This window comes from Acanthaster planci, linkage group LG09 (assembly GCF_054643075.1).
Source record: "Acanthaster planci isolate LZ-2023a linkage group LG09, COTS_SCS, whole genome shotgun sequence".
Lineage (NCBI taxonomy): Eukaryota > Metazoa > Echinodermata > Asteroidea > Valvatida > Acanthasteridae > Acanthaster > Acanthaster planci.
In genome coordinates, this window is record NC_141785.1 from 13400742 (window position 1) to 13411241 (window position 10500).

Below are 10500 nucleotides of genomic sequence, written 5' to 3' on the forward strand. Positions count from 1 at the left end.
GTGGCAAGGAGCCGACAAGGAATACATATACATTTGAGATGGGTTTCCAAAGTCGCTTGTCCGTAACTGTTTTGTTGTGTCTGTGCGTTGCAAATACATGTACCACATTCACTCTGGTTGGCGTACCCCATCCGAGATCGCGGTTGCCGAAACTGAGCCTTCTCAAGTTCCGTAAGTATGCGATCGCTCAGTCCTCTGCTCCAAACAGACAGTATTCTGAGCATGTTAGCGGTGGAGAATTCACCAAAGAATTCTACAACAGTTCTATCATGGGTTTGTCGATTTGAATTTCTCGGATATTAATAACGAAATTTAGTATTGAATAAAGGAAGCACGTCCGGATCCCAGAAATATTGTTAATAGTTGACACAAATTTTAGCAACTGCAAATCTACCTGCAGATAGACTGGGTAGTCCTACTTGGTGCTCACTCCATAGGGTTTTCCAATACTGTGAAGGTTCCACAACGTCCGCGAATAGGTGAACGCTTTGAATGTGAAAATGCATGTGGTTTCACGCACCCTAAGTCGAAGATCTGACTGGAACTTTACTTCCAGATTTTACGAATTCGGTGCACAACCATGTATACATACAAGACATCACCCACCCATAGGGGCAGATCCAGGTACTTTGCTTGGGGTGGGGTCGGGAAATATTTGTTCATACGAGGGGGGCATGTAGTTGTCGCCATTGGTGAAGCCATGCAATCTCATTATTTTTGTCCATGTGCTTGTGGGGTCTTCCAACCTTAGACGTTAGCCCCAACGCCCTCAATTATATGTCAGTGAGTGAAGGTGGGGGTCTGATACTCCCTGCTGGATCCACGCCTGACTCAACAAACTCCTCTAGGCCTGTCACAACAAACTGGGATTCTGACCAGTCGTTTGAGTTAGCTCAATATTGGCCAATTGGAGTTAGAAGTTTGGCTTGCTTTCTGCCGATATAGCTCGTTCACTTCAAAACTCGATGTAGTTCGTGGATCTTACACCAGAACAATTCTCTCGCACCTCCAGTCAACCCATGCGTTGGTCTCTCCGTCGTCTCCCGGGACGAATGGAACGCTCGATCCCCCTGGGATAGCCCAGTCATGAAAGGACCCAAGCACGTGGTCGTGGTGCGCCACACCGCGACCTCACCCTGTAACACGTCCCAGAGCTGTGAAGAATTGATGCAAAATATCCAGAATTACCACATGGACAGCAAGGGTGAGAATAAGAATATTAAAACAGGAGAAAGGGGAAATTCAAAACCTAACCTCAAGGTATTTTTAATTTTAGGATTAATAACACGTAGTAAGGTGATTTTGATTCGGGGAGGTGGATATTGGGACCCTACAAGTTTGTATCCCTGGTTGACCGTGAATGATGGGGGTCAGAATTTTTCAAGGCTTTTTTGCATTTTTTTTCAGCCAGAGAGAGTCCTCAGCAGGCTCACAAAAGACTTATAATCTCACTCAAATCTTATTTTGCTCAGTATTTCAACATAACGATACATGCATTCCTACGGCTAAACTTATCACAAATTTAACACTGTCCAGGTTGGAACGACATTGGATACAACTTTGTGATTGGCGGAGACGGCAGGGTCTACGAAGGGCGTGGCTGGGAAACCGTGGTGCCACATACCAGTGAAATTTCCTACGATCCCCGTATTGTGGTCATCGCCTTGATTGGGAACTACACAGATAGCCCGGTACGTGAAAGATTTAGCGAACTAATACCAAGCCCCAGCAAGTAGGTTTTCGTAGCACAATGTTCACGCACGCTGCATCTTAAAGAGCGCTTCTAATGAAAACATGTTTTCTTTGATTTAATCTGTTCAAATAAATATGGAAGCATCCAAATCGAATGCAGAATCATTTGTCTTCAGAGCTCAACTATAACAAGCTTAAAAGGGTTTTTTTTTTTTTGGTTCATGCCCAAGATGTGAATTCTGAATGTAGATTGCGTCATTCTGAGAAAACACAGAAAACGAGGGGAACCCTCGCCCTGTGTTCGTGGTGGATAAATCCCTTGGGCACGCCAAACAATGGCCAGGTAAAAATCAGAGAAAACATGTTTTCCTTAGAGGTGCTCTTTAAAATGGACATTTTGAAAGCGGCAGTTATCTGTTTTACATAAGAGACGTCAAGCACTGGTAGGGAACCAAATCTTAATCTTAAACTTAGGCTGTATCCGAATCTGTTGTCTAGAGCTAAGTCTAGGTCTTTGCTCCATTTGAAATGTGTGGAGACGCGTAGACGATAGACCTAGCCGTAGCTCTGGAAGCCCGTTTCGGACACGGCCTTATTAATACTGCAACCGTAACCACGAAACCCCTGAACATGTAAATATCAAGCCAAAAATGAACTCGTACGATTAACACCAAACCCCAATCATAAGCCACAAAAACAAACCCTCAAAGTACAAACCATTAACCCTTTAGGCCCGGTAACTGGGGTGTTGTTACTGGGTCTAGGTCAAAGCCAAAATCCAAATAATGAGCCACTAAAACCAAAACCATTCAACCAACACCACGAGTCACAGATCAAACCCGCGAATAAACCACAGACGGAACAGTTATAGCAAACAGTAACTTGAAAATCAAAACCCAGCCGACATCCACAATCACAAACGTCAATGTCTCATTTTTACAAATGACGCTGCGCATGCCAGCGGGCGAATCCGGAACATGTTGAATAATTATGCCAATAGGGTGAAAGAAAGAGCGCACAGTTACGTTTTCTGCAACCTGTGTAGCTTGACTCAATTTCAAATTCCTTTCTTACGTACAGCCGAGTCTCGGAATGGTGAACGTCTTGAAGCAGTTGTTCACGTGCGGTCTAGAGAAGGCTCAACTCACCGAAAACTTGGTGATCTGTGGGCAGCGTGACGCCTACTCCGAGCTCGTGGATTGGCCCGACGATCTCGGATGGTGCTCTGTGGTGGACCGGTCGTTTTTCTGAGACCGGGGGGTGGGGGCACCTGCCGGCTCGATGTGGCTTGAGCAGAGCTTCAATGAATAGATGTGGTGTGAACAGATTCCCAAAAACATGTTCAGAGGGAAACCGCCAAAAGGGCATTCTAGCAGATCTTCTCAGCTCCATCCATTGTCTGACGGGGGGGGGGATCTCACACAACACTTTCCATATGTATCCGGCCCAAGTAAAGATGTCAACTAAAATCAAAGCTGAGAATTTGTATCTGTTGTATTCTTGTCTAGAAGTCAATTAAGAGGTGAAGTCAAATATCTTAAAGTTCTTCGAGGTTTGTTCCCTATTAATTATTTCTTACTAGCGTGCTCTTCTTATAGATATGGTATGAAAGATTATACAACTCACATTTAAAGGTGGGGGGCATTTTAAACGGTATTCTGGAAAAGCTTGGGAGAAAAGGTTAAAGACTCTATGTAACTCTGAATAAATGAAATAAAACTTAATTGGACGATAAGCATTCAATAATGCTGTGGAACACTGTTTATTTTGATTTCTGTTTGCAATTTGGCCATACAAATATACACGTACAAGAATTTCTCTTTTTCAGTGCCAAAATCAGTACTGAAATCATCGTGTACAATAAAAGCAATAATATAAATGACACTGTAGATGCAGGGGTGGCAATATGAATATAGGATGGCCCTTAAGAGTTAGCGGGAAAGTTAATGACATGCAAATGTGCGACAAGTTTAAATGTCAAACAAAATGCCAGAAACTGCAGGACTTCCATCACTATGGACAGGATACAATTCCTGACACTCTTAACCCAATGTTAGTTCAGGCAAACCACTCTTGACAACCAGTTTATCATCTCAGAGCACAACCAGACGAGGGCATCCCTTAAACAGTGGAGAGGTACTTAAATATATATGTTTCTATCCATAATGTTACAGTGGTCGAGTAGGAAAAAATACTTGAAATGATATTTAGTCTGACCTACATCTGCACAGTATTTCGGGGTTCAAAAAAGTGAGGCAGTCTCATGAAGTGGATAGTCTGTGCATTCGAAGGCAGGAATCAAGACTCCTCAGTGGGTAACACCCCTTTCTGGCACAGCCTGGCCAGCAAACCGCTGAGTTGTAGCAGTGAGTTCACTCCCTCTGCAATCCTCAGATGCGTGAAGCCAATCTCCTGAAATGAGATAAGGTGTTGTGAAGGGTGGGTATAAAATAGATGATGCATAAGGACAGCACAGCACGGAACATGACAGGACACTTGGGTTTGCCAGGACTTTTTCCCAGGGGGAGCAAGCCTCTCGTTAGCCGCAACCTGATAAACCATAAACAGAAGGGGGTCAGTACTGAAATGTTTTCAAGCAAGATGCTGGTTCTTCAGGGTGTTTCCTCCCTTTTTTCATTTCTAGTGATTTTTCATTTCATTCCCTCTTCTTCATTTTTCAATTTTTTTTCCGGGGGGGCCCTTGTGACACCATGTGACAGGTTGCCACATAGTACCACAGTGGCACATGACACGGTGTCATTGCGAGAATGGCTGAATCTTTAAAGAACTTCCCTGCCAACCAACGACAGGGATTTATCACGGGGCACGACTACTCGTCAAGTCTAGAACAGTGGGCACAGGAAGGTCAAAGCATAGGCCGACCTTGATGAACTCCAGCTTAAGGTATTCGGCCATGTCGTACGTCTTGCACACCCGGAACATGTTGGAGATGATGTCCTCAGGTGCGTAGCCCATGTCCCACATGTGTTCCATCACCTCGTAGGCCTTGTCCACGTCCCCCTCAATGCACCTGGCAAACATGTCTTTGATGAGGATGGGGTGGGGCTCATCGCAAACCTGCCCAAGAAGGAAAAAGAGACGGGTCTTGGCCAAGTTCATCCTGGGATGGTTTGTCAATCGCACACTCATCCAAGTCGCTGTCCAGTTCAAAGTCTGTCTTTGCCCCACCAACTCAAGGGTTAGCCTCCATGATGACCGAGTCCTGCTTGGCTGGGTTAATCTACTCCAATCCCCTTGGTTCTGAACCAGTGGTAAACTTTGCTTGGTAACCTACACATGGGTACCAAGCGAAATCGAACAGCGCTTGTCGAATGGCAGATCTGGTGACTTTTGACTCAATTTGCCAGGTTGGAACACAGTTTAATATTCGGTAATGCAGCACTGGATGCTGAAAAAACATGTTTAAATGGGACAGTCACGTTTGGCAAATCTTGAGACGAAGTAACATTTTAATAATGCTTGCACACTACAAACTACTCGTAGAACAGGTGGACAACTACCAGTTATTGGATTTACTGAATTTGGTGAAAGGTCTCTAGAAAAAATGGACTCACTTTGAATACATTCTCGCTGTTGATGACCCCAAACCCAGAATACGTTGACTGCATGTTGTTTATTGCCTGAAAATGAAAACAAACAGGCTGAAAGTTTTGCACAATTTTCATTTGAATTTTAAGCATTTCTTTAATGGAATCACTGTGCTACAACAAATATTGAAAATACATTCTCCTTTCCTCAGAAATGTCCTAATATTTGTGAAGGAACTGATAACTAACTTTATATCAGTCGTTAATTCATTTTACAAGTGAAGAAAAGTGACAAAAACCCAAAGCAAAACAAAAAATAAGTGACCAACTGTTGTTGTAATTGCATTGTACATTTAGCCGTGCGAATCTCTAAAACGTTTCACATTCAATCCAGTCAGTGAAAATATGTGGTGCCTGGTTGATACACACATGGTTTATCATGTAACCTGAGCCTAGTTCAAGCCCAGCACCAATTGTCTTTTCTTTATTTTTTCTTAGGTTCATCCTTTTCTTTATTTGTTTCAAGCAGATCCTATGTTTACTTTCCACAGACGATTTGTTTCTGCTTTTTTTGGTACCTTCATAACCCCAGGATTGTTTTAAAGGAGTACTGTCTAAGATCTGTTCACTGCAGACTGGTCTGGTTCCTTTTTCCACTGTAGCAGATTGGTGCAACAGGAGGAGACAGCAACCCACCGAAGAACCGTGTATATAATGTGAAAAAGGTTACCTGTCTCATGTCACCCTGGGCTGTGTAGATGATGGCCTCCAGCCCATCGTCTGTGCATTCCACCCCTTCCTGCTCTCCAATCTCCATCAGTCGCTGGAGAAGCTGCTTGTCAGTCAGCCGCGAGTACCGCAAAACGGCACAGCGTGACTGGATGGGCTCGATGATCTTGTCCGAGGCGTTGCAGGCCAGGGCAAAGCGTGTGGTCTTGGAGTAGATCTCCATGGTGCGGCGCAAGGCTTGCTGGGCTCCACTGGTCATACTATCGTCGGATAGATGCACATATATCCACAGAACATACAGAAAAAGGGCAGTAACTGTAATAAAATATTGACACTTTTCAAGGCTATCAATAGCTGAAAAGGGAAAAAGGTTTCTCACAAATAGCCAGAATTATATGAATCCGGAACTTGGCTTGTTTGTACAAAGAGCTTAAAGCAGGAAAACCTGAATGATTAGGAACTTTTAAACATTCACAATTTTTTTCTGGTTACAAATCCCCCAAATCCTGAGAAATTTGGTGTCAGTAGTCTTCATTCAGAAACATCCTAATGAGATGAATGCCTAGTATCAGATTAGTGGCAGTGCAGAACCCAATTAGGACAGCCAGGATAATGAGGATTTTTCAAGGTCCTGTTTTGTTTCTGTTACTGACTTTAAGCTCCAATTTGGCAGATTCGTCCCCCTTACAGTGAAAACAGTTAAGCTCAGTGCAGCTCCATTTGCTACGATGGAAAGATCTAACCATCCAACGCTAAGGTTTGGAGTAAGTATGTTTAAAATTGTACAGGTTTGAAACTGATTCTTGATATTGAAATAAAGCAGTGAGCTCTGACGAAGCTATGATTTCGAGAACGGCCTGCAGGAAGTTAGATCCGAGTTCAACCAACTGGTATCTAATACAAGCTAGTCAGCTTAGACTAGTTTATTGTATTTTCTATTTAAAAAGTCACATCTTTCACAAGATATGACTGTTCATGAACTGTAGCCAATAAAACAAAACAGCATTCCTTTCAGCTACCCTCAGGTCTGACAGAAAGACAGGACAAAGTAGAAATCTCTCAGTGACATTACTTTTAAACATTTGGTTAATTACATTCATAGCTCTAAACTTCTTTGGGGCAACCTGCTATCACAGACTAAAAAAGATCAGGAAAGTGGAGAGTACGTGCTTCTTTCTTCAAAGTTCAGCCCAATTCTGAGCCCTGCAGCCATCTCTCACCTGTCTGCCTCATCCAGAATAATGACCTTGTGGCGACCTTTGGGCAGCGTGACCTTCTTCTGAGCAAATGTTTTGATCTTGTTCCTGACAACATCAATGCCTCTACAAAATGGAGGAAAAACCATGAGATCCGACTTTAAATTAAAAACCGCACTTGTTACAATTTCAAGTATTAGCTGGGGCGGGGGAGTTATATAGCTACCTTGTGCCTTCCATAATTACCTAGTACCCCATGTCATTTTGTGGCACATGTCAAGAACCTCTGTCAAACAGATTTATGTACTGATTATGTTGCACTTTGTTTACAAGTTCACTTTCCTGTGAAGCTTTCAATCAGACTTCCCCTCCAAGTTTCCATGAGAAAGCATACATGAATAAAGCACGGCGTCATCTGTACACAGGCCTGTTGAGATTTGCAGTATTTTGTCTGGTTTACGTCAAGTTCTGAATTTTCACAAACAATTACCCCAAAATAAAAAAAAAAAAAATCATAGTTCAAAAAGACAAGTCCTAAAAAGACTTACACTACTTTGTTTTAAAGTTCTCCCTACAAGTTTAATGTACTTTTTAGGCCGTGTCCAATTCTGACAACAGACAACGGATTTTTATTTCTCACGAACCTGTCATTGGATGCGTTCATTTCCAGCACTGCATCTTTGTAGTTAGGACCCAGCAATGCGTGACACAGGCATAGGATACTTGTGGTTTTACCGGTGCCTGGTGGCCCCTGAAAGAAACACAGCCACAGCAAGAAAATCTCCATCAATCACTTGATTTCAATACTAACTCTCAAAAACAGAACGAGATTGATCGACGAGGGGGGTGTCAAATATTTGACTGGATGCTCCCTATACATGCATATATGGTCTTGCCAGGGACTGCCCTTCATTGAGAAAAACCGTTGAGGTCACAAGCTGAATGTATCAGCCGTGATGAGATCACACCAAAAACTGCGCTAAGGGGGGAAAAATATCCCACAAGAAATCCTGGCCAGTGGGCTTGACATGCGCAAGTGCAAAGTGGGAAAAAGTTCCCTATCCGACCAACATGATTCTCAAGATTCATAATTCAGCAGTTAATATGACCAACCGAAACTCTTCCTTTGACAATTTCAGTTATTCCCAAGCTCACTGGAGTTGTCTTCCAAATAAAAAAGGTGAAGTAGAATTTTTTACCCCACTTTTGGTTGCAAGAACACGTACATCGTGGCTGGATCTGGAACTCCCGCCATTTTGAAACCTCAACACTTACAGCTATGATAACATTGGGTACGTTGCCTTCCCTGGAGAAGACTTCCAGCCTGCTTATGGTCTCCTCGTTCCCTACGATGTCAGTCAGCAGAGTTGGTCTGTACTTCTCAACCCTGACAGAAGAAAGACCATGCCGAAGTCATACCATTTTTTTTTATACCAAACCAACTTTTCTAGGAAGACTGTGGTCCCCGTTCACCGGCACATTACGTCATTACTGGCACTTTGCTCTGGACAATTCTATTGGGAAGAGTTCTATACACGAACATCACTCATTTTTCTGAACAGTAGTTACAAGCCATCAGGAAGTGATAACATGTCCAAAAAAAACAAAGTCAGCAGGGAAAAAATATCAAAGTATTTAGAAAACACTTGAAATTTTCAGACCAGCTCATTGGGGCTGTGCACAGGGTGTCAATTGGTGTCAGTATAAGGAACTCCTCCCCTTTATTTAAAGGGGAAAAAGGTTTGAAAACAACTGGGTGGACAACTGACGCCTCTAACTCATGATCATGTGCAGTGGTCAACTTGGGCACCATCAGTCAGTCTGTACCATCAGTATGCTACATCAATCGTGTAATAAATCATGTGTATCTCCAACTTTACAGTTCCTTTTTGAAGCAATCTTTCACAACTGTAAATTAGAATGAAAAGACGAATTGTGCAATACAATACTATTTTTTAGGGGATTGTACATGTAAACTGGGGACCCCGTTCCTATAATAGAAGGGAGAGCTACATTCGAGCTTTTGAATTCACCGTGGTTGGTAACTGTGATATCATGCTCAATAACTGTAGGGTTGATGTTGTCAAAAAGGGTAGGGTTTAGAGTTTTGAGGGAAATTACAAGGGAAAACTGAGTTTGAACACATGACACATAGTGGATTCCAATTTGCATGGGTAATTATCAGTAAGTCACATTTTCTCACAATTTACGATTTGAAATTTCCAAAAAAATAGGGTCAGTGCAATAAAGAGAGTTTTCCTTTTGGGGGGGGTACTTACCAGTTTTGCAAGATTATTGACACAAAACTGGGGGGTCCCTAAGTAGGCCCCATCTCCCTTTTATCAATCAATAAATCAACATCGCCACTCCACAACTGTGCTTGACAAATCTGGGCAACATTCACCTGATGCCAGTAGTATCAAACTATGTCATAGTCAAGTGATGGTCTGATCATCTGATGGTCCCCATCTTGTTTTGCTTACAAAAAAAAGCCGGCTAAAATGTTGCATCCTGACTCCACTTTTCTCAAGGCCTAGGTATCATCTCAATAAAAGTCAGTCATTATAGAAATGCTGGAAAGACACGAATTTTGGACCGAGAAACATTTAGGTTAGCCACTGTTATACAAATTTATATTGCAAAAATTGTGACTACTGCAAGGACTGAGGAGGGTCGATCACATAGTGCATCACCCCCCCCCCCCCGTGTGTTCGTTGCAAGCGTTGAGCTGAGCAAGACATCCATCCAACCAATGTTGTTGGGAAATATTTAGAAAATTCTCTTCTCTCCCCATAGACTTTGTACACAACTGCTGAAGTGGAGTCAGGATGCAACATCTTTTCCCTTTGTCATGTCAAAAGCCTCGACTGACTTACCATGGTAATTCGTACTTCGACTTTTTACTCGATTTGTCCGTCGATGTTGACTGCTTCCCCACGTCTGTTAGTGTTAATTCAGTTTCCATACTTTCCTCCATTTCAAAAACGGCCGAGATTCCCGAAGTCCCAAGATGATAACAGTTTCTCTTGAGCCTAATTTGATTTGCAAGTGTTGTTAGTTGATGAAAGTTTTGAGGCAAATTTTGTAACTATAACTTCAAGGCCTACAAGACGTACTAGGCCTGCTGTGTCCGTTCTCCAGCGTAGGGGGCCGTACTACTGCTGTACGATTCAGTCCACGCTGGTCAGCTGGTGTGATGCTCTCTCTGCATGTTTCGCGCCACCAGAGGGTCACAGATTACTTAAGTGTAAAATTCTCTGTGATTGGCTCTTATCTAAACTAGCTTCTAGATTACTCCAATAGGCAATAACGTTCTTACTTCCTTGGACGTAGTC

General features: G+C 42.8%; 2 protein-coding genes across 2 annotated transcripts; one reads left to right on the top strand and one right to left on the bottom strand.

Moving 5' to 3' along the window:
• LOC110982229 (peptidoglycan recognition protein-like) lies at positions 1 to 3438 on the top strand. The gene is made up of 4 exons (XM_022240508.2): positions 1 to 171; positions 1013 to 1204; positions 1537 to 1691; positions 2773 to 3438. Exons 1-4 carry the CDS (start codon positions 39 to 41, stop codon positions 2941 to 2943), a joined length of 651 nt encoding a protein of 216 aa, XP_022096200.2. The 5' UTR covers positions 1 to 38; the 3' UTR covers positions 2944 to 3438.
• Positions 3431 to 10385, bottom strand: rfc2 (replication factor C subunit 2). The gene is made up of 8 exons (XM_022240506.2): positions 10042 to 10385; positions 8441 to 8552; positions 7810 to 7916; positions 7190 to 7291; positions 5971 to 6229; positions 5268 to 5333; positions 4576 to 4770; positions 3431 to 4104 (listed from the first exon to the last, which is right to left on the bottom strand). Exons 1-8 carry the CDS (start codon positions 10140 to 10142, stop codon positions 3991 to 3993), a joined length of 1056 nt encoding a protein of 351 aa, XP_022096198.2. The 5' UTR covers positions 10143 to 10385; the 3' UTR covers positions 3431 to 3990.
• Positions 10386 to 10500: the final 115 nt, after the last annotated feature.

Coding starts and splice junctions, on each gene's coding strand:
- LOC110982229 (XM_022240508.2), top strand. CDS start 39: ATGGGTTTCCAAAGTCGCTTGTCCGTAACTGTTTTGTTGTGTCTGTGC. Junction 172..1,012: donor ACTGAGCCTTCTCAAGTTCC/GTAAGTATGCGA, acceptor TCGCACCTCCAG/TCAACCCATGCGTTGGTCTC. Junction 1,205..1,536: donor TTACCACATGGACAGCAAGG/GTGAGAATAAGA, acceptor AACACTGTCCAG/GTTGGAACGACATTGGATAC.
- rfc2 (XM_022240506.2), bottom strand. CDS start 10,142: ATGGAGGAAAGTATGGAAACTGAATTAACACTAACAGACGTGGGGAAG. Junction 7,292..7,809: donor ATGAACGCATCCAATGACAG/GTTCGTGAGAAA, acceptor TCCATTTTGTAG/AGGCATTGATGTTGTCAGGA. Junction 5,334..5,970: donor CCCAGGGTGACATGAGACAG/GTAACCTTTTTC, acceptor TTTCATTTTCAG/GCAATAAACAACATGCAGTC.